General features: G+C 38.7%; 1 protein-coding gene across 1 annotated transcript in view; it reads left to right on the forward strand.

Moving 5' to 3' along the window:
- The window catches only part of GRXCR1 (glutaredoxin and cysteine rich domain containing 1), a 40,975-nt gene extending 23,987 nt beyond the window's left edge, over positions 1-16,988 (forward strand). The window contains exons 3-5 of the mRNA XM_074155138.1: positions 5,595-5,834; positions 13,800-13,865; positions 16,809-16,988. Coding sequence (XP_074011239.1) covers positions 5,595-5,834; positions 13,800-13,865; positions 16,809-16,988 — 486 coding nt within the window. The remainder of the gene's footprint in view (positions 1-5,594; positions 5,835-13,799; positions 13,866-16,808) is intronic.
- The last annotated feature ends 7,837 nt before the right edge of the window (positions 16,989-24,825 follow it).

Below are 24,825 nucleotides of genomic sequence, written 5' to 3' on the forward strand. Positions count from 1 at the left end.
GTTTTCTTCCCATCTGTTTCTGAAAGGAAAATAAAAACAAAAAGTCCAAACCAGATTGTGGTCAGAAGATCAGTGTTGATCATAATTCTGCTTGCTACTCAGTTATTGAAGCTATTTCAAGCTATAATCTATGCAATACCAACTATGAAGTGAGCAGCTAAATATAAAAATTTGTAGATATGCAAGCATACATAAAGATATAGGTATATGCCCATATATGCATGCATACATACATATATATAATTGTCTCTTGCTCAACATTTTCTTTAGCTCATGGATGTTGCCTTTACTCACTGAAGCATCTCTGGCGCAGGGTTTTTAATGCACTCTAGATTCCTGCCTCAGCCAACTTAGTGGACAGCGGATACTTCTGCCACTCTGACAGTATCTAATTACAAAGCCAAGGGGTGCATATTTCAGTAGCACACCCTGAGATGCTGAAAGATGATATTCTGAGACAGAGAAGGGCATATCAGCCATTGATTTAGGTCACAGAAGCAATTCACTACTGCATGAATAACATTAGCTGACTGTTATATCCAAACATAGCAAAAACCTTTAAAAATCTCATATGTGATAAAGGTTGGCATTAACATTTCAGCTTTTGCCAAAGTACTATACCAGCCCATTAATCTTGGCAGAAAAATATTCTGCTTTTGCTAGAATACAGTTACTCATATAATGCATATAATGCAAAGTATAGAGTGGCTTTGGTGTTTGGTTTTGGGTTTTTTTTTGTATTTGTTACTTTGCCTTTTAAAGGAAACAAGTGTAAATTTGTGGGTGATGCCACGATTGAAATAAATTATATATGGATATGAGTGTAAACAGCTATTCTTTTCACACCAATGAGGTTAAAACACGTTTATGCCTTCAATCCACAGAAAGGATTAAAAAAAAATATCCCATGAATACTTCTGTAGCGTTACTGTCATAGTTTTCATTTGCAACCAAATGAAAATTAGGTTAACACCATGAATATTCCTCTTACTGCTGGGCTTGTCTGTTTACTTGCTTGCAGACAGTTACATACAAAGGTTTTCAGAAAGCAAATATTGCCACTCTTTTAGGAACAATTGTTTTATGCCACAAAGTGCACCAGTGGTCCTTACACCTCAAGTAGAAATGCATTGGCTTGGACCGCTTCCTCTGCTCTGAATTTGGCCAGCTCCTAGCTGTGCCGCAAAAAAAATCCACGTTATGAGTTTTGTTCCAAAGATAAAGAGCCACTCAAAGTCAGCAAGGCAGACATAAAGATGTCATAAAAGGTATTAAAGAAAATCTATAGCCTTGGGAAAGTAATTCATGAAAAATATGCTGAAGAAATAGTCTAGTATTATTATTCAATATTTCATTTTATAAATTTTCCTCACAAGTAGGGGAATATGTGCTCAAACTGGGGGGACTGGTCAGGGCCAGGGTAGCTGTGGGACCAGTATAGAAACACAGGTTCTTTTTGCTGCTGCTTCAGCAGTAGCTGGATCCAGAAGCCAGGGATAAGATACAGTGGGGAAGGCCTGAACCCAGCGACGTCCGTGGGAGTTTTATGGTGTATGTATTTAACTGGCTTTCAGTAGCACCATGGAAACATCTGACTGTTATACAATATTTTCAGAGCTACTGAGAAGTCTGTTATTATTGTCATTGCAGCTGCTATACATAAAAGGTAAATTCTCAAACATATTTTAGGAGTATGGTTCCAAAATATTTCATATTTTCACAGCTTCAGTAATATCCAAAGTTTTTTTTTTAAATACCCCAGAATATTGAAACAACTTGGAGATTCACTATTCTGTAATTTGTTGTTGTACACTTACACTGGGTACAAGGATTTCTTTTCAAAAAGGTTCAGGAAGTCATATTTCAATGACCTTCTCTCTGTTCTACCATTTAATTTGTTTTGTTTCACTGTCTGTCTCTTTTTTTTCGTCATATATTTTCGTGTTTTTATTTCTACATTTAGTTTGTATTACTCTTTGTCAGTATCCTGACATTTTGGTTTTTGGTTATTATCTATTTTTGGTTATTTCTGTCTTTTCAGCCCTTTTTCAGTTCACTGCATCCCTCCATTTTTGTTGCTCATGTGCTTGCTCTATTTAGTCTTCTCTTTTTCATCGGCAATTTCTTCCTCTGTTCTGTGGTCCCTCTTGATGCTACGCTTTCATATTTAGCCTCGTGGGATGACATCCCTCACACTGTTTGCAGAAGACTTGCTCAGTTAATGATTACATTTACTTGCAGCCATGTCAGACGGATGCCAGTGGGATGGCAGAGGGAGAGGTTTCCCCTAGTTGTACACCAAAGTGTAACTAACTCCTCATTTCTGAAAGTCCTGATCAACTTGGTAGAAAAGTCTGGGAAAAGGCTTGAGGCAGGTGCAAAAGAAGAAAGATCTTTTGGTTTCCTCATCTTCAACCATGAACAGGATTGAACTGGTGCAAAAACTGCTTTTTCTCTCTAGATTGAGAAAAAAAGGGCAGCTGTTCCCAACTCACTGGAAGTGGCATCTGCGCCATGAAGTGATGCAGGTCATGCTGCGCCTGGTGCTGCCTACCCGAAGCTCCCAAGCAAAATGGCTCTTCAGGCTGATGCAGTGAGACAGATACTGCCTTTGGGCCCTTTGGGACATGACAGCACTGTGCTGTTAAACTAAAACCTGTAAATGATGCAAAGGATCATTACTAACGCAAATTTATTTTCCTCTGAGACCTTAAGTCCTTTCCTTGGCGGTCTTTCTACATGGATACCTTCTTTGAAGCACATTCTTAGCCCATGAGCATGGGGTTTTCTGAATCTGACAGAAAGCTAAATAGTTTTCATGAGCTTCAGGTTTCAATGAGAATCCTGCTTACAGGAAGCGTGAGAAAGTGGTTAATGTAAGTTGCTCCAAATCCTTTGGTTTGTTCATCTGTCCAGCTTCCACAGCTCAAGTAGTTTTGTCATGCCCATTAACCAGAGAATTACCTTCTCTTTATCTTCAGCTAAAATTTTATGTGCATTTGTGAGTTGTAGGAGATGATTGTAATTTGAAGTTTGCTATGCAAAATTGGAAAAGTTCATTTTCTAAAATGTCTTTCTATTAATTTGTTTACATTACTTGTCATTTATTATGTTTTTGCCACAGTTCCAACCTAGGAAGGAGAAGGAAGGAAGGAAAAGCACAGCGTTCAAACATTATTCTGCTGATTTACTTCAAGAGTGTATTCTAGTCACTAAATATTGCAGGCTGTAGTCATAGAACTGGGTAGCAAAATAGGAATTAGGATAGATTATCATCAAGAAAAAACATGTACATCTCTCTAACTGTCTTGACTCCTATTTTTAATTAACAGTATGGTTCAAGACAGGTGACAGGCAGGTTTTTCCCTGGTATTATAAAGTCCTGCCAAGGACAAGTTCTTTGTGTTCGTAGCACAAAAAATGAGGTGTTTACTAAAATTTCCCTAAAGAATGATTTAGTCAATGCCCTTGATGCTTCTGTGCAGCGCAAACAAGGGTATTTCTTCACTACCACATTAGGAAAAAATAAAGGAATAAACATAAAAGTGACTCTGTGTACACACCTTCCACTTGATATCTTTCCAGATCACTTTACAACTTTCCATTTTTCCGTCTCTTCAGCTGCTTATTTGTATGCTGTAGGGACACCACAGTCCTGATGCTTCGCTAGATAATGACTGTCTGTATCTATGCTGCCAGCCGCTGGTGTCTGGGAACAAACAGCATTAAAGATTAGAGCTATGAAGAAACAAGAATTTCCATCCTGTTGAATAGTTCACCACTTCAAAATGTATTTTCACTCCAAAGAGGAGAAAACAATGAGTATGTGAAATTATCTTTTGAAGGAATTTTTTAAGAAGTCCTTTTGGTTACTTCTGAAAAGGATGAACTACTCTTCCTTCCAGCAACCCATGCATGGGCAGTGTTTATGTATTTATCTTATAAGCAGAGGACAAGCTAATCCTCTCACTTGGAATGTGTGAAAATATGCTGGAGAAGAGTCAATGCTGCAGTAGCAGCATTTCTAGATTTTCAACCCAGGAAACAGGCTGGAGAAAAGTAGCCCACTTTTTATAACATCTGTTCCTAAAATTGAATTTCTGATATCCATTCAAAGAGGAATGAATACCGACCTGTCACAACATGCTTCCTTCCCAGAAAGGGAGACAGACAACTCATAAATTACAAATGTTTGCAATTACACTTCCAATGTTCTGTAAGTGATCTGTAAAACACAAGTGTTTTTCCTGAGACCTCTTCACCGAACACTGCACCTTGTAAACACCTTTTTAAGCGGAATATTCTTTTCACAATGACTATTTTTTTTTTGCCCTTACATAGTAAGATAAATCATGACTTCATTATTTGGCAAAATCTGCAATGGCATCTACCCAACTTTACAATTTTTTCTTTACAGCTTTTACATGACATAGTTCAAAAATTATCTATTTGCCCATCAAGGTTAATTTTCCGTAGATTGCTACAGTGCATTACAGGTATCTTTCCCTACTATATTCTAACTTGTGGTTTTAATCCTGAAATACTGCTGAAGTGATTATCATTTGCGGAATATAGTGGATAATTAAAAAAGCTTGGAAATGCCTTACCACCTTCTAAAAAAAGTTAGGATTTTAGCTTTTTATCTGAACATAGTATCTTTGTTTAAAGCAAGATTCTCAGGCTTTTTGAAAATGTACCGCTCTCTTGGAGAAACTAAGTCCCTGTAGCATTTATCCTCCCTAATTGTTTTCATCCTGGAAAGGAAAGATGCAGCATAAACTTTTAGATACGAAGAAGTGGGGTAAAAAGTAAAATCTGAATTGTAGTATGAAGATTATTACAGCCAAGGTAATTGCCTCCCCTAGCTGCAGTGGGCTTTGAATTGGACACTGAATACACACAAAACATGGGACCTCGTTCAGCTTGGAGATACCTAAAGTATTCTAAGTTAGTGTTGGCTCAGGACGTGATGGAGTTTAGCTTAAGCTCTTGTCCTTTCTTAAAGGAGGCTGCCAACAGCACCTGAGCTAGCAAGTTTTGTCTGAGTACTACCAGGGTGTGTTTGTGCCAACAAACACGAGTCACTGCTATAAGAGAATCAGACATCTCTAAAAACAACAGGGTCAGAGGAGACCTACATTCATGTTACTATTGCCCCTTTGAAGAATTTGTGCTTTAATAGATGAGAGGGGATTAACCCACAGTGTTGTATTTTCCTGCTTGGGGAAGGAGGGATGACTCTGTGTACAGGACAACAACAAATGGGTGATGACTTACTCACATTTGGAAGTCTACCAGGATCTAAAATATATCTGTTTCTTGAAAATGTTGGGCTTGATTCACCATCTCCAAAACTTTCCAAGAAAAGCAGAGTTGCACCTTACTTTGTAAGATGAACTGCTTAAATTGCCTTAAGCTGGTGATTGCAAGAACTTAATTCCTCCTCTTCCATCTTTACATTTGAAAAAAAGTACAGTGTTAGATTGTGTTTTCAAGATGCATATTTTTGCTTAAATATTTAAAATGAAATTGCTCAAAACTTGGAAGTTATTAGCAGTTTATTTAATGTAACTGGAACTTTTTTCTTTTTCCAGGTATCAACAGTGCCAGAATTTGGCCGCATAGTAATTTATACTACCAGCCTTCGTGTGGTGAGAACCACTTTTGAAAGATGCGAACTGGTTAGAAAGATCTTTCAAAATCACAGAGTTAAATTTGAAGAAAAAAACATTGCTCTGAACAGTGATTATGGAAAAGAACTAGATGAAAGATGCAGGAGGGTCTGTGAAGTTCCCTCACTCCCTGTTGTGTTTATCGATGGCCATTATCTTGGGGTAAGTAAAGCCCAAGCCTATGTTTTATTCTGCTGGCTGAAAGAACAGATGAAAATCTTGATGAATGAGAAGCAGGGTTTTTAGAAAATTGTTTGCAATGCTGGAATGATGGGAACAATCAAAGACAGAGATGCCTTTGGGTATGTGAAGCGCAGACCCTCACTGATAAGTTTGATCTGAAGATACAAAAGATAACTGGGGACAGACTATCAAGAGGGAAATAAGATGCAGTAATATATTCTGAGCTATCCTGTGTTTCTTAAAAAATAGCTTATCTTTGTAGTTGAAACCATGAAAATCTAGAGAAATGGATTTTTTTTCCTCATGGGAACCTGCGTCTATGATTGACCCAGGAAGATGAACACACACAGCATAGACCTGTCATTTAGTAATATCTGTGTTGAATATGAAACTAACAGCTTGGGGTATCAGACCTTAAACATTCATTGAGTTTTACATGATTTAGTCTGTATCAGGCACCAGTAATCAACTGAACATTGTTTTAGGTACAAAATTGGTAAATACTTAATTTTAGAAAAGCCTAACAGTAAAAGAGAGAGAAAACCAGCCCAACTCTGCCCTTCTGCAAGACAAACTCCAAATGGAAAACTATAATCCAAATTTGGACTCTGGTACTCTCGGCCTAAAAGCCTGTTGGTATTTGAAATCACCTTTTCATTAAGGCCAGCCTGTACTTTCAGAATGTATTTCTCAGAAACTGAAAAAAATCAGAGTTTAAAAGAAAAAGATTCTGGAAAGTGGCACAAAGAGAACAGCTTGAGAGCTCAGAGAAGGTATTTGTCTTGAGCAGTAAAGAACTAGCAATTAGCAGGAACAGCGAGACTGTGGTTTGTGAAGGCAAACTATATTTAAACACAGCAGGGTTATCGTGTTTGTATCGCTTAACACTTTCATTTTCACAAAAGATTTAAGTAACAAAATGAAATGTAATCAACAATCAGGGCATAATTGATATTGGGCCTGTATAAACACTCAAATACCCTTTGTCCTCATCCCCTTCCTAGCCCTGGGAGTGCTCTGCTCCGGTGGTCTGCTCAAGGCGGGCCCCCTCGAGCACTCCAACAATGCATTTGCTGGCTGGGGGCTTGCCAGACCACTGCAGCAACTGCGGGATCGCCTGTCTGCAGGGTGTCAGCAGACAGGGAATTTTCCTTCCTGGTAGAGAATGCTTTTGTCAAAAACCTGATCTGGAGAGCTCTCCAGCCAGCCAGCGACAGAAGTGCTTCATTCAAACGCAGCTTAAAATTCAACAGGATTCAGACTAAGATTAACTCAACTAATTATCATGTTAAAAATTAAAGTAGCGAGTTATGACCGGTTCCAAGAAAATCTCCATCCGTGTATCATCAATTTCTCAAAAGACTTCAGTTAAAGTACTAAAATGAATTGAATAAATTATTTGCTCAGCTCTAGGTGAAGCCTGGTTACAGTTGTGTTAGTGTGATGGATGGCCCGCTAGTTCACTGACCTTTTTTCTTTTTTTTTTTTTGACAAGATCATGGGAAATTTGTCTTTTAACAGAGGAGCAACAGTATAACAAGCAATACAATCTCATTTAAAGTATTTAACTATTGTATCAGAGGTATAGGAAGGAAGACAGGTGAATTAGGAAGGTAGCTGTCTGCAGGAGAGACAAACCTAGCTGTCCAACTACCTGCTGACAGCTACTCAGTGGGTTTTACCTCCTTTAGGTAAAAAAAAGGAAGAAAGAATTTGGTGTTCTGGTCTACAGACATTTATTACAGCACAGCAACTCCATTCATACCATTCATATTGTTTAACATATGAAAAAAAAAAAGTACTGATTTACAAAAAAGAGAACAAAATGAGACTTGGAGGATGTTTTCTTTCCTCTTTTTTCCTTTTTTTAATTTTTTTTTTATTAAATTGATGAGGAACACTGTGGTTAAATGGAGCAGACTTTAGCTCCAGGAGAGGATTAAAGTTATTTCACGTAACAGTGATAGCATTTGTGGAGAATCTGCTTTGCAGGCAGGAAGTGGTCCAGGCGATGCCTGCCCTGCTCATGGTTATCATGGCCGGCCAGGGCGGTGACAACCACTTGCTCTGCCAATGTTGGTTCCCCCCAACCTGTGCTCACAGAGGAGGTTTCTGCCCTCTGCTGCTCTCCACTAATTATCATCATACTGGGGAACACTGATACTTTGGATCTGTTGCTACAGCATTGCTCTCTAATTGGCTTTAGCTGAGATGAGCCAGGATGGGAAAACCAAGTTCAATGTGAGCAGAGCTAACTCAGGCTGTCCATGGGGTGGTGGGAAGGAAGAGCCCCAGGGTCAACTTGTCACTTGTGCTGGCAAGGGACGTATGTCCATACACTGCGCTTGGTAAATGTGGAAAACCCCCATTATTTTATGGCAGGTTTTATTTCTTTGTCTTAATATGGTTTCATAAAAGAGGTTGGCATTAATTCATTCAGGAAGCGAAGTAAGGAGGGGGGAGCACTTTGCGTATTTGAGAAAGTCTGTCAAGACAGAAGTTACCCCCCGACTATGTCAGTGCCTGGTGGATGTGGCACCTTAAGAAGACAATGAATCAGTGACTTCGAATGCAGTAAATTGGCTCGAGCCTGTGCTGGGCTTGTGTTTCGTTAAAATGCAATTGAGAACTAATTACAGAATTTGGTCTCGTTGGTAACAGTGGACATTTCTATAATGCCTTTTATGATAATTATCTTCTGAAATGCAAATGCAACACAGCAATCCAGAAGCCTGGTGTGCCAGTAAATTAATCATGCAGTATTTTTTTTCTTTTTCTGTCTCTCTTTTTTTAATTTTTGAATATTTATTTCCTAGCAAATCCCTCCCTGAAGGAGATTGCATGTAGCAATACCAAGGAGAATCTATATTGAGCCAGGCACCTTTCAATGAGTCATAAGGAGAAAAAGAACCCAACCCCTAATTAAAATATGAACAGTTCTGAAAGGGGACAAAATTATTCCTAATGAGATAAATGTAACAAAAGCACAGGAACACAGTGTATGTGCATCTAATAGAGTATACGGTATCCAAGCCACTCAGAAGCAGGGATAAGGTTGTTAGAGCACTGCAGGCTGTGTGGATAAATCTTCACAGCCCTGTGGAATTTATCATTGCCTGCACAGGGGGAATGAAACACACCCCTGACTTGGGCAGAAGCAATAGAAAAATCATATTTAGCCCCTCTCAAGCAAAGTCCTGCATGCTGCAGTACAGCAGGATTTTTAATCTTTTTTTTGGTCAGGATTGAATCATTGTATTTCTTGACACACGCTGTCTAAATATCAGTCTTTCAGGAAATTGAAGGTTCTTTCTGCAGCCTGCTCTTTACCAGCTGATCTAATCCCTCCTTTTCACCTGAGGCTGTCTCCATCTGAAATGGAATTATGCCATCTGCTGGGACACCAAAGCAGAATAAAAAATGACTTCCAAAACCCAGAAAGCAACACAGAAAAATAAAAAAAATAAAAAATGGAGCATTCATTTACTCTTTTACAAAGGTACCCAGGACTGTTAGAGGTTTATGTTATGTTACCCACTGCTGGAGTTGGATGCACGTAAAAAAAGGGCAAATAGAATCATCTTTAGTAAAGATGTTAGCTCACTACCTAATTGTTTTAAAATACATTTATTTTATTTTTCTGCTTTAAATATGTGACTGAATTGATTATTCACCTGCCATATAAACCTACTTGAATCTTTTTCAAATATGAGAATTCAATATATTTTTTTCCTGAAGAAACTGCTTCCTATTTAGTTTCCCCAACTGTAATGAATCCATGAGATTTACAGTAAATTATTTTGACTCATTGGTTATGACTATTTCCTAAGAATGATGAGGTTACTTGTGTAATTGAGTTTTAGAAAACATCTGTGTAACATATTTTTTGCTATGCAAGCAGTAACTTCCCTTTTTGCTGCTTTCCAGTGGCCATGTGTGACTGGCAGCTCTCAAATTGCCCCCATGGTTTGTTAAACACATGCTCCTGGTGTTCACAGGGTGGGGTGGCTATGAGTGGCTGTGTGGCAGTGAAATGACGACATAATCGTTGCATCGAGTCATCTCGCATTTTCCCACTTGTTTCCTCCATTTTGCAGTTTAACACTGCAGGAACAATAGGTTTTAATTAATCTGATAGTTCTTTGTATATCAAATCCAACATTTCTGGTGCTGGTACTATACTGAGATGTCAATTTTCTCAGTTTATGGGCAGATTTACAGGCATTTAACCATACTCCATGCGCGTCGGCTGCCAAGGGGCACCTTGCTGTGAGAGGTGTAGAGTTGTAGGCTGAAGAGCATGTGAGCTTTGGGCGAAGACAGCGATATATACAACCTGTCTCCTCGCTAAGACAGTGAAAAACAGAATCACAGAATCACAGAATCTTCACGGTTAGAAGGGACCTTTGAGATCATTGAGTCCAACAAAACCAAAACCAAAACCAAAACCAAAACGGCAAACACCACACCCACCCACAAACAGACACAACCCAACAGTCTCGGGCACTAGAGCATGCCCTGAAGTGCCATGTCTACATGTTTCTTAAATACCTCCAGGGATGGCAACTCCACCACCTCCCTGGGCAGGCTGTTCCAGTGCCTGACCACTCTCTCAGTAAAGTAATTCTTCCTAATATCTAATCTAAACTTCCCCTGCCGCAACTTTAGACCATTTCCTCTGGTCCTGTCATTATTCACTTGGGAGAAGAGGCCAACACCCACCTCTCTACAACCTCCTTTCAGGTAGTTGTAGAGGGCAATGAGGTCTCCCCTCAGCCTCCTCTTCTCCAAACTAAACATGCCCAGTTCCCTCAGCCTCTCCTCATATGACTTGTTCTCTAGACCCCTCACCAGCTTGGTGGCTCTCCTCTGGACACGCTCCAGCAGCTCAATGTCCTTCCTGTAGTGAGAGGCCCAGAACTGAACATGGCACTCGAGGTGAGGCCTCACCAGTGCCGAGTACAGAGGCACCATCACTTCCCTGCTCCTGCTGGCCACGCTATTCCTGATACAGGCCAGGAAACATGGCAGGTCCTCTAAGGGGAAGGTGTGTGATTGCATTCTGCTGCCTTAGCAAGAGGCCTCACCTGTAAACTTAGCAAAAATTTATTTTTAAGGAGCTAACTTGTCTGCACAGCAAACGTGTCCGCAGGAGGGATGTTGCAGTGCTGTGCTAATTTTCTCTGTATATAAGGAAGTGTTTGGAAGAAGAAAGGTTGCTTCCCAAAATCGGCAGGTATTCTAGTACAGCCGGCTGCAGAGCCATATACCTATGTGTAGCCCCTGATGAAGAATTGCATCATGAAAATGGTAATGGGCTACATCCAAGGTAGGTGAGCAATAGGCTGGTTTAGTGACAGGACAGGTTTAACGGACCTTGGATTTGTCCTAGTTCTGCAATTAGTGGGATTGTACCTGAAATACGATGCTAATTTCTGGATGTTCTCAAGAGAAAAATGGAAAAATCTTCTGATGAGTAAAAATGGTCTTGAAAACCTATTGAGTGTTTTAGCCAAGTCTGTGGCATTTCCTTGCCAAAAGAAGGGCAAAGACCTGACCGTAGGCCCTGGGCTCCTCTGCCACGATAGAGAGCTACTGAAGTTAGTAGATAAAATGTTCACAGACTGGTGCTTTGAAATTAACTGGTTAACAAAACTAAAAATTCACTTTTCCCTGCTGCCTCTCTAAACGTTATGGCCACTGTCCCTCGTGCTCCTTATGTGTCTTAGTGGGGGACAGACTCTGTAATGTTTCTCATCCCTTTTGTGGGTAATTGTGGACTGAGTACAATCTAGGAAGAAAAAGCATCACTTTCTGGTCAGAAAGCAGCTATTGGATTTATTTAACAGCTGCTTTAATTAGTCAATTAATTACAGACTCTGTGTGTTAAGATTCACAGATCCGAAGGGAAGGTTAACCTCTGCAAACTATCTTTTATTCAAATTTCACTTGAGGCAGCTGTTAATCAGAAAAGACATGCTGAAAGACTTAAAAACATTGATAGCCATTCAGACGTTTAGTTTTCAATTTTAAAACCATAGTAATGAGGCTTTCAATTTTGAAAGTCACACAGGTGGCCGGCTGAATGTCAAGTGAAATATAAATCCTTTAAAATATGAGTCTATAATGGAAAACCTGTCAGACTTTTTAATTACCCTGCTGCAAAAGCTGGCTGGCGCTATCACACAGCTTCACTGTCACAGGGAGCAGAAGTCACAGGGATGCTTTTGCCAGTTGTTGCCACTGAGAAGAGATCCTTCCCTAAACGAGAGCAAATCGGGGCTTGTCCACCTCAGGGAATTTGCAGTGCTGCGGTTACATCAATAAAGCTACAAATCCTTAATGCCTCGCCTTGGCAAACCCTCGCTTTGTGGCACCAATCACTTCTGTTGCCCGTCCTGTGTGAAAGCAGGGCAAGATTAGAGGGCAAGCGTGAAAGGGGCTGACAGACTGCTAAAAGCTGCTCTGCTGGGGATACAGAGAGCCCCAATGCATATGTTGAAGCTGGTACACTCTGTGCCCATGATCTATAACAGATATCAATGGAAGAGTCAGCACAAGCAAGGCTTGCTGATCTGAGCCTCCTATCATCTTCTGTGACCAAATAACCACAACTAATTACCTTGTAGATACTTTTTTTTTTTAAAAAAAAGAATCTCTTTGAAAGTGTAGCACTGTAATAGTAACATTCACTGCAAAAGTGGCACTCACATCGACTAAAATATTAATATTTTGCTTTTTAACTAAAATGAAAATCATCAAACATAGAGTCAAAAGTGCTTCTTCTTTGTACACTTCTTCGTACACTTCTTCTTTGTAACTGTGGGCAGCTCAAAGTAATGGCACATCCAAGCCATGTACCAGTATCCCACCGCACCTCAGCCATGTGCCAGCATCCCGCCCCATCTCAATCATGTATCAGCATCCCACCACACCTCACCTGTGTACTGGCATCCCACCACATCTCGGCCATGTGCCAGCATCCCACCGCACCTCAGCTGTGTGCCAGAAGCAAACCCAAAAAAGAAATGTAACAGTCTGGGACTGCAAGGAGTAGCAAACTAGGGCAGCACGATAGCATGAACCTGGTCTAGATGTGGCCAATAGCCCCTAGTAGTGGGTAAAGGGCTATGCAGTTCCCTCTGTCTGTGCCTCAGTTTCCTCACATTTTGTTGGTTTCTTGTGATCCACTGATTAAAATATTCAGTGAATTTAGTTACATAAGTGAAGTGTAAGCATTCAAATATTGCCCTCTAATTAGAAGAAAAGGGAAAAAAGTTTTACATCATCTTTGACACTTTAATTTTGTCTGCAATAATCTCTTAGCATTTACTTTCAGGAGGAAAAAAAGGAAAACCACTTCAGTACTGCCTCGGTTCAGATCACAGAAGCCCTCAGAGGCCTAATGTACTCAGACTAAATTATTATTATTCATTGTTGTGTCTGACTTTAATGTTGTTACAGTATTTTCATTACCCTTTTTCTCCTTATGTTATACATTAGGCGTATTATGTCTTAATTCAATGCTCAACTGCCAGAATATTTGAAATACAATTTCCTCCTCTCATTTTGCTACGTTCTCTGATGTGTTGTATATTTATACAATTGTAATTTTTGACACGGCAACTAGACAAATTTTTTATTCTGTCAAGAAGCATACCCTGTAAAATAAAGGGAACACAGTCAGAATTTCCAAGCTGTGTCACCTTTTACAAAAAGGCAATGCGATATGATACCTGATAACAAACTTGAGGCACTGCTATCAGAACTGCAATTAGATTCTTCTCTCCTTCTAGCTTTCCTAAGGTTGACCTAATTACAAACTACTTAATGTGAGTCAAATTTGTCCTCAGCCTGTTTAAATTTTCAAGACCAAATCTTCTAATCATCTCTGGTTTTTCATGCTAAAATGGCTGACCCTTTTCTTCTTCTTCTTACTAATAGGGTGCTGAGAAAATTTTACTAATGAATGAATCTGGGGATCTGCAGGATCTCTTAACCAAAATCGAGGTAATTGTATTTCTGCAAATAAATATAAGGAATGTACATTGAATATTTGTAACTGAGTAGATTTTCTTTTTTCACCAGTTCCTTTTCTTTTGTTGTAAACTGATGATCTCAAATGCCTTTTTTTGTTTTTCTCTTTGAATGAATGATATCCCAGTATCACAGCACATTAACTTTAAGAAAATGTGAATGGTGATAACATCAAACCAAAATGTCCACCTCTGTTTTCTCTTGATTTTGCCGCAGCAGGAAAAGCAAGTCATTTTCCCTTTCCCATAACTTTTGACATCATCTTTGGTATTTAAGCTTTACCAAGCTCTGGGGGAGTCAGGCGTCTTGTGTGGATGCTGCACAGCTTCTCTGTGGGCTGCAGTAAACGCACTGGGAACCTGCACATCTGCATTCTGGCTAGACATAAAGCTGAACATCTACACAACCTGGGCAAATTCTGGAAGTTTCCAATTACACCAATTTGCACAAATTTCAAATTACAGGTTATCATGCCTTTCTCCAGCTCTTAGTTTGCCTTGTCCATTGAAGTTCTGTGGGGTAGGTTTGTCTTTTATTGTGAACAGTTGATGCACGCTCCCTGAGGACACTTGCAGTGTGGGCTGGCTCCCATAGCTTTGCTATAAGCAAAGATCTCTACTGGTCATCACTCTTCTGCTGGTCTTGGGCCATTGGCTGCTCAATGCATTTTCTATTTTCCTTTGGATAGCCTGCAACAACGAACATTTTGGGGAAACCTGTGTCATACTATTAGGGTTATATGGACAGCTGTGTCCTTAGAAAACGAATGTATTAATTATCTTCTTATTGTGAAATCACCCCTAACCAAATTAAGATAACACATAAACTTCAGAAATGTGTAACATCAGCATTAAAAATAGATAATGAGGTTATGATATTTGTAAAAGACACTGATGAAAGAGCAAAAGAAAGCTACATCTAGTTGATTTAACCCCAAGGTTTCTTCCCTGCATTTAGGCAAACTACAGCATATGCTTCCTAACATGCTCTCAGTAACTCTTTGTGTATCATGCATCTTTGAGTTTATCACAAAATGAGTATCTCTTTTGTGAAGGATGTTGGTTTCTTACAGCCAGTCTCCTTCTTGAACTCCTCCAGAAGTTCCAGTCAGGCTGAGCCCAGGGTTTTTCACCTCTGTCTTATTCAAGATGTAGATTTTTATTATCCAGTAAATCGTAGAATCATAGAATGGTTAGAGTTGGAAGGGACCTTAAAGATCATCTAGTTCCAACCCCACTCCCATGGGCAGGGACACCTCCCACTAGAGCAGGTTGCTCAGAGCCCCATCCAGCCTGGTCTTAAACACTGCCGGGGATGGGGCATCCACAACTTTTGGGCCTTTTTATTTTCCAAAAATGGATTTGCTACAATTGCAAGGGGCAGTCAGATTTCTTCATTACTGAAGATGCAGAAAGTAGTTACACAAACTGTCATCTGCTCAGGAGGGAAGTGGACATTGCTCAAGGAACAGAGCTAAAGCAATATTGCATTTGTTTTTTCGTTAGTTCTCTTAACTACATGGAAAAGTAGTTACTTACAAGCCTAACAAGCAATAATGAACGTAAAGATTAAAAATATTATTCTCTTAAAATTTTGAGATTATTTGCAATAATGTCCAATGAAGTAAACCACTATCATAAATTATGAAAGATGTGAGATAAAAAGAATGCAAGTTTTACATTAAATACTTCCAAACATTGTCCCTGGAGAAGCTAATAAGAGTTATTTGCCTAGTGAAGAATAGCAAGTTTATGAGCTTGAGTTTATGAGACAGAAAGAAAAAGTACCTTTTTTGCATGTTCATCTGAGTTGTCAATAGATGAATGCAGTTACTAATGTTTTTTTTTTCAGAAATCTCTTAAGTTTTCTCGATGAAGCTATAAGAAGGACTACATTATCTGTACATATTTTAGTATAATCTGGTCATAATTTGTGACTAATTTTTTTAGTGGTGCATAATTCCTCAGTCTAACATTAGCAGGAATTGTATGGATTTCTGTTCTTCCTTTGTAATTAAATCTGTAAAGTCTTTACTCAACAGTGCAATGTTAAAGCCACATATCTGTGCTGTGGTAAGTACCCAACATGATGCATCTTTCATTTCTCTTATATATAACTGTTATATAACTTTTAAGGCAATCATTAAACAAATTAGCAACATTCTCAGCAAGTGAAACTTAAAAATGTCTTTGAAGTCTCTTTTTGTGATCTCCATTGTCTTTACTCCAATACAAAATACAGTAAAACTATTGTTTTAGTCGGGAATTGGGATAATTGAGGGAGCTCAAGCCTTACTTGCAGCGATTTTCTCCAGGTACAACTGTTGAATATTGATGATCTTCCTTCTTTACATTTAAAGCTTCAGCATTCTATGCTCATAAATTTGAATACACCACTTATTTCCTCAAGCACTACTTGTCAGAAGCTATGAATTGCTTTTTGATATGATCAACTCTAACTGTAACAGGAACAACCTGTTCAGCATGGGCCTGCAAATGCTAAAAGTCATAATATCTTAATGTACAACATCGAAAATATACTGTCAACATAAACTGCCTGGAGTTTAGATTCAATCAATTGCAATAACTCCTAGGATTGATCTAAGTCTAAACTACTTCAGAGTAGTGTATGCAACTTATCCTTTATCTAGCTCTTTTGGCATGTATAAACACAAGTTACTAAGATATAACATCACTGATGAGCCTGCAGTGAGCATCTCTGACCATTACATGTGGATCTGACCAAAGGAAAAGGCAGATGTACCTCTATAGCGGTATATCTTGGAGTGGGGAGGTGGGTATTGCTCAAGATGCGAATCAGAATGTGTATTCTCAGCCTCCCTGGAGCCCCTCATTGTCCTAGAGCATATGGTGGTTGATAACATTTTTTGTCTTTCTCACTTTCTTCTTTGAGCAGAGAGTCCAGCATCCTCACGAGTGCCCCTCTTGCGGGGGCTTTGGTTTCCTACCGTGCTCAGCGTGCCATGGGAGCAAGATGTCTGTGTTTCGGAACTGCTTTACAGACTCATTCAAAGCCCTCAAGTGCACCGCCTGCAATGAGAATGGGCTACAGCGCTGCTTGAGCTGTGCAGGCTAAGAATGGCATCTCCACATGTACAAACTGATTTTATGGTACTGCACCAGTTTGTAATATGATTTTTTTTTTTTTTAAATAATCTGGTTATTCAATTCAGTCAATAAAAATCCATTTGTAGTATACTTACTGGTTTGATCACTGGAGCCATTTAAACTTAGGTCACTGACTGTAAGGTGAACTCTGAAATTTATTTTTCTACATTCTTTATAGACAGATTTGTAGGCTGCAAAACTTACCATATTATCAGCCCTTTGGATGTGAAATCTTCCCTTTTTCTGTGTGAGATCGTCAGCAACAGTATGTATGGCTGCTCCCAGAGTCCCAAGTCTTGCCCTCAAGATTACAGCAGAATGAAGTTTAACCTTCAGACTATTGAGTATCTGCAGTTTACTAGATTAATGAAAAAAAGATTTTGTGATGTGGACTGGCCCAAGAGCATTCCACTTAGCACTGCCCTGAAAAGTCACTATGGCCAAATTCTGGCCTGAATTCCAAGTGGCAATAAAGGAACAGAAACATTTCTTAAAAGTCCCATGAATCAGCCTTTTCTTTTAGTACTGTTTTGCGTTCAGTACTAAATTAATGTTGTTAGACAAAGTTACAAACATTTAACATAGTAGCTGTTGATAACCAGTGTTGTACTATCTCAGAGCTTTATGTTCCTCCATATAGCAGTAGATCCTAACGTGGTCAAGCGAGAACCACCAGATATTGTCATCAACTGCATAGAAAGTCATTGAGGATAAGATTTCTCCTTTTTTCAGCTTAGTTGCTGTTGTGGTTTGATGGCTAGCCTGGTGCGAGTGGTTTGGGGTATCTCTTCTCTCTAGGAGAGCCACTGATCTACGCCCAGACAACTCCAGCACTCTATATACCCTTGTGATTTTTGGTGAGTTTGCACAGCACAAGCACAAGAGGATTAGTCAGTGGTGAGTCTGAATGGACTGTAGGCTCTGCATATTGAATATATTCCAGTTTAGAAGTGCATTAGCATTCATGCACTCCCACAGAGTACTTGTTCTGTACGAGCAATACAGAGGTTTAGCAGCTTCTTGAAATTGGCATTGGCTGGAAAAGTCTTCCATGGTAGGCATTTCATCATGCCCAAACTTCTTTAGCAAATACTAAGCCAAGTCACTTGCTCTTTGCCTCATTCCTTGTAAATCTGTGCTGGCTGGGGTTTGGGTAAGTGCCGTTGGCTTTATTAGAGGCTGCTTACTCTGGTGGAGGACCCAATTTCCCTTCCCTCTTCCCCATACAACCTTGCTGAGTTTGTCTGTGATGGGAAACTCAGCTTTCCTTTCAGTGTTTTGGGCACAGCGTACCTGTGGTATAAAGCAGGGTAGCTACAGCTGCACAAAGCATGGATTGCAAAAAAGCCCCTTCTGATAACATTTTCATTTCCTGATGCCTTATTTCCCTCACCAGAATCGACAGAAAACAACCTTTCCTCCACCTCTGTCCCACTTGCTATATCTAGAGGTGGTAGCTGGTGCTGAAGAGTTGGACAAGTCAGGCTAACGTATCTTTTTGAACATTTGAATCTAAAGGACATATACATAGTGTTCTGGGATTTTTTGGTGGTGGTTTTTTTTGTGTGGTTTTTTTTTGTGTTTTTTTTTTTTTTTGTTTTTGTTTTTTGTTTTTTTTTTTGTTGGTTGGACTTGATGATCTCAAAGGTCCCATCCAACCAAAAATATTCTGTGATTCTGTGATTCTGTGATATTTGATGAGATACTGAATGTGCAGGTTTGAACGTGGTTCCAGGATCCTACTGCTCCTGCAGCCTCTACAGTGAGGCTCAGAGGGAGCGTCTGGATCTTCTGCGTAACATGAGAGAGATTAAATCTTCTACAGAGGCCATCCACAATGCTTAGCAGCACCCCAGCTATAAAACTCTGAATTGCAGATGTGCTTAACTTATTGCTGGGTGGGTTAGAAGCAAAGAAAGAAAGAAAATACGGTTCCCTTCTATTTTATACCATCATGTAACCTCCATTTCTGGCTAATATTGCAGTCCAGACTGGTATGACAGGCAATGAAATGCAGCATAAAGCAGAATACTGATGCTTAGAATGTCATAATTTCTGATGCATGAAAATTTACTTTTTTAATTCTTAATATGCTATGGATCTAGGGGATGACCACATTCACAGTAGTGAATATCACACTTAAGATGGCATAAGCAAATTTGCCCTTGAGGAAACTTACTATTGAAGAAAATGTCAGTGTATTTGTGACACTGTAATCCCACTGTCTTCACCCTTGAAAAGACATTTTGCTCGATGAGATAGTCCATATCACTGTTCTTTCATTACATGGTCAAATTACTATAACTCATCAAAGTAAGTTAAACATTTTCAGTTTTATGGAAATTCCACTGATATGGAATAGGGGTTTGAAGCTGGTTTTCCCATCTTCCAGGCAATCAGAAAATGACTTCTCTTCAGAGTGAGACAAATACACTAAATCCAGTGTATTTCTGAATTTATAATAAAATAAAATTTCTGATTTATCTCCAGGGGCCACACAAGAGACCTAGAGCCTGTCCTAGCCTAGGCACTACTGTTCTAACAGAGGCACTTAACCCCTACAAGCGAAAATGGGGCAAACACTACTTAGTTTTCTTTTTAGAAGGAGAAATGATGAAAGCAAAAGGTCACATTTTGTAGAATCTTTTTTTTCGGAGGGCTTTTATGGAAGACTAGAAGACAATAAAATAAAACACAGTACACATAATGCTCACACATAGAGCATTCTTCAGGCAATATATATTTTTCAAGAAATATATGACAAATTTCCAGTACTAGAAAAGTTCTTTTTTCCTTTGTCATCAGCTGAACTACCAGTTTTTTTTCTCCAGCTATATTTTCCTTGCAGTAGCCTGCATGGAAACAAAAGCAAAACCAAATTTTCTTGCAAGAAGATGTTTTTACTGCATGGTTTGCCATCTTTGCCAGGGTTTTGGGTCTGGCTTCTCAGCTCACTCCAACCATCCTACTAGAAGTACTGAGGTGACAGAATGATAACATTACTAATGCAAACCCAGGGACCAGTTCAGGGATATGACACTTTCTGGTATAAGAGATGTAACAGGCAGCTAGTAACACAACTTTTAAGACAGTCTGAGAACAGACAAGAGATACAGCTCTGTTCTGAATTACACCTGTATTGTATCTTTACTTCCAAGGAGTTAGTAGTGATCTCCTCTGGTATGACAAATAAGACTCATCCAGCTGCATCGTTGTACAGGAAATTTCCATTTCGAAATGCATCAAGCTCTGTTACTCTTGTTTCTGGTCCTTGTTGCTACACTGAGGTTAGGATCCAAAAGGATGTTCTCTGGCTGACAGCTCAGCATATTAACATATATAAGAGCAAGTAACAGAGAGCAAGGTAATCCTTAGGCTGTCTGCTTTGCAAAATAATTATTTTGATCCTGAGAAAGGGAATGGTTTGGAGTTCTCAGTCCTGTAGCTTGCAGCATGCTTTCCAGTGTGCTACATATCCCCCATACTGATATGCTACATTCATCTGGTGGCTCGGTTTTACCAGGATTCACGTCCTAGGACTTGACATGATGCAACTCATTCTCTGATTTTTCTATAAATTTAATTTTTCATTTCCTTTTTTCATGGGCTCTAGCTACTGGTTACTTTAATGAAAAAGAGCTGAGAAGTAGAAACTGAAATGTTGCAGGGAACTGGTTCCCACATCAGGACCATCTGAGGTCTCGCATACTTGAAACTTCATGGATAAACACAGGCTCTCCTGTAGCAAAGGCTCCTACTTAGTGGCAAATAAAGGTATCGTTTCAGGTATAAGCAGCGAAGACTCCATGACTATTGCTCTGGAGACAAATATGATGTTTTGGTATGTAATGACCTGCAGAATACACATGCTTTGGTGACCTCATGACATTTTTGAAAGGAAAAAACTTTTGACCTGACTTTTTGAAATAAAAAGAATGTTAGAACAGAGGGGGAAATGAAGCAGAGTAAGGCAGAAAATACTAGACTGCTATGGGTAGCATTTTCTGATTAATTTTTGGAAAGGGAACAACTGCCTGTTGTGAGGCAGAGAAAGGAGTATATGAGTACTTTCTAAAACAAAATCAAATGCTGATGCAGTAGGGACCAGCAACCAAATTCCCACCTGGCACGAGATCTCTGCGGAAGTCAGATATCTGTTCAACACCTACACACTTTCACTCATGTGAGTTCAGACCCATCCAAGATGAACAAATACTCTGAGAAATTGTGTATGTGACTTTTCAGTGACCAGATGAAAGATGGTGATTACGAGCTTCATTTGAGCTTTCTTTTCTCCCTACTTGCCTGAAGTTTGGCTTCAAGAACAGACCTAAAACCTCTTCTCTTCCAGTTATTAATATTGATCTGATGAATTTTAAGAAAGGGTTGAACATCCTTAAGCATTTGGCATTCCTTTCCAAGTAAAAAGCCATGTCATGCTAAAGAAACTAATCATATATCAAATTTCAACAGGTGATCACACATTGAACTTTCACTTACTTTCATTTTACATAGTCTCAGGATACATTGGGGTATTTCAGAGTAACACATTTCTCACTTGGATTAAGAGCCAAGGGATTATGAATTTTATTTAATCTTACACTATTTAATTAACATTTTTGGTTTTGCTCTGTTGGAGAGTAGCTTACTCTTTTAACACCAATGAGCATTCATTTGCTGTGGGAAAATTCCAGCCATTTTTAATAGAAAATACTGTGTCTGAGAGTTGATTTCCATTAAATCTCTGGTTATTTCCTTGGTGTACTATTTCTAAAGATACATAAAACCAGATAGATGGTCTTGCCTGTCAGTAGCCTACTGTAATAAAATATTTTATATTAATTTGCAATGAGAAGAGTTTCTGTAGGCTATGATGCATAAACAAGGTTTGCCTTTATATCTAAAAAACTATATCAGCCATAGAGCTTATTGAGCTCTGTACCTAATTCTAAAATTTGCTGATCCCGAACACCGACCTCTCAAATCAATGAGAATCATTCTAGTGATTTAAAATCTTGGTAGATTTCGTCTAGCCTATCTTCCCTTTACAAGTGAAATACAGAGTTATGTAACTAATGCTATATAGTGTATAGTATAAAAGTCTCTTTTAAAATAAGAATGTAGCATGTCTTGAAGCCCTCCAAGATGTTAACCCACTGTGAGTTAATTTGCCACACCTGGGAACTCATAATTATGAATGAAAAGAAACTGATAGGTCTTAAAACAAGAGAAGTTAATTCTGCTGTAAGTAAACATGTATTGAAAGAAAAGTGACTACTTTTGACTTCAGTGACGTGAAGAAGTAAGAAATATTCTTAAGAGGTTTGGGTTTTTATTAATGAAAAAAATTAATTTTACTGGACTAAATGTTACAATTTTCATGAGTAAATACATAATGAAAGATACTTCAAGTACTTTTCCTAGCTATTGCATTTGTATTATTACATTAAAATTAATTTTATTCACTGAGCCTGAAATACATCATTTGACCACAAAAGCATTCAACAGGAAACATTTTTGCCCTAAATAATTTAGTAAGGAGAAGAATTTACATTGCTTATCTTACTTTAAATAATTTGGAGATGATAGTAAAAGATATTGTAATCCCAGAATGATTTGAAAAGTAAAAATTATTAGAAATAAATCTTTATGTTTAATCCTATTTTTCTTTCTTCTTGCACTAATTTTCTTAGGGGTGATGAATCAGAAAAGAACATTTACAAATGAGTGAGGGTGACAAACCTTCAAAGCATCATCTAAATCTGAATACTCTCTGAGCTAACTCCCAGTACCAACTCTATACTATTTCTTTTTGGGGCTCTGCCCCTTATTTAGGCCAATATCTGAGACTTTGAAGACCATCAAGACTGTGTCTTACCCCCAAAGTTCATTTCCACATTAATTTTCTCCATCCTGTGACAAGTGGGAATAGCACACAGTAGGACAGAGATGTTGTACTCCAATAAAAAGTCTCCAGACCTGTAGGATGATATATTTAGGTTAAACCTTATGCATCAATAGAGCTGCACTGGAGATGAGTGCTTTATACTGCCTCAGGGGTCTAATCAGAAAGACAGGGCATAAGATCAATACGTCAGTCTGCAAAATTAAAGAAATCAGTAAAAACTTGTCTATTTTTTGGTTTAGTATAAGCACAAAAATAATAAACAGTCATTATCATTACTCATATATTTGATATATTGCAATCATTGCCTTTAGTATTATGGGAAAATTATGCTGCCTCTCATTACAGCTTGATGGTAATAGCTGATGCTGATAAGTTTTCCCTTTCATCATAATCACGGAAAAAAAATTACTAGAATTCTATCAAACAACAGAACTGTACTTTTAAACATAAGTAGAATATTATTGTTATTATTATAGTTATTCCCTCCATCAGTTAAGAACTCAGGAGAACTAAAGCAAGATTAACAGAGAAACATCAGAAAGTTTAGTCTGCAATCCTCTTCCTCAGTGTTTTAGGGAGACCCATTAACACGTTTTCTGTGGGATGCAGAGTCTCACAAGAGAGCTTCTTGCTATTTGATGTCGTATTCTTGCGATACCTCTGGCAGTGCACACAGTGCACCGAGATGACTGGTGCTGCTCTGCCTTTTTCCATGTCCCACATTCTTTTAATAGCTTGGGACATAATAATCCTAAATTTGTCAGTCTTTTCTCATGTTCTCAACCAAATGTTCACATCCTATATCAAAGAAAACTCGACAATAAAATCCTCTCCTCTTTTTATAGCCAGTATATGTGATCTTTCAGGACATATTTCATGAGCAATATGGTTCGTAAAACCCTATAATATTTCTCTGCGTTTATTCTCCACTTCTTTATCAGGTCTATGATGGCAATAAGTCTTTCCTATTGCAGCCTATACTTCTTGCAGAACATCTAATACTCAATAATGCCAAATATGTCATGCCGCACTTTACACTTCCTTCAGCCAACTTGGTATATCTACTTATTGTAGGATTTATAGCCTCAGGGCCTAGCCACAAATCCTATTGTCCTGCCTTGGAGCTTTCCTACCATCTGTCTTTGCTGTACTATAAGTTATGGTCCAGAATACCTTGCTATACCATAACTTGGGTTTAGAATTTGGTCCCAGATTCACTCATTTCGTCTTCTCTCTAACAGTTTATCCTCCCTGCTTAATAGAGGTAGTTTATTCCACCCTGCTCTCCTAAATCCTCATCTGGTGTCAGCCTTTGTCCTTCACTCCTCCTGACAGCCACTTTGAGTGTAACCAATTGTCTTCATCCAATGCACACCAGCAGAGAAACAGCATAAAGCCAAAGTAATCAATATATTTTATATTTTCGGCTTAACTTCATAGTGAGCTTTATTTTCAAGAGTTTTACTATATCCCCAAAACACTTTCTCCCCAACATGACGTTTCATGTTGATAATAATAGTAATAATTACAAACTGATAAAGGACTTCTTGGCTGTGAATCTGAAAGTGTTTCATAAAGAGTGAAGATCAGCACAGCAATTTTGAATGGTAAGTCAGATTTAACATCCCTGTTTTAACATCTGTGTTTGCCTCAGAGGCACTGAGGGAGAGAAAATTAATCTCAATCTCCAGACAAAATCAATCTTTGCTGATGCTCAGATTCACATAGCTGTTATCAGGCAGAAATTGGAATACATTTAAGTCTTCTCCCTCTAAAAAATATTCTTTGAAGTATTTCCCCTGCTTTTTTTTTTTAAGTAAAAAGTTTTCCCAAATGCTTTGTATCTGAAAAACTAGCAATTTCTGATTTTCCTTCTTTCCTTCCTCAGTTAATGTTA

Source organism: Numenius arquata, chromosome 10, assembly GCF_964106895.1.
Source record: "Numenius arquata chromosome 10, bNumArq3.hap1.1, whole genome shotgun sequence".
Classification (NCBI taxonomy): domain Eukaryota; kingdom Metazoa; phylum Chordata; class Aves; order Charadriiformes; family Scolopacidae; genus Numenius; species Numenius arquata.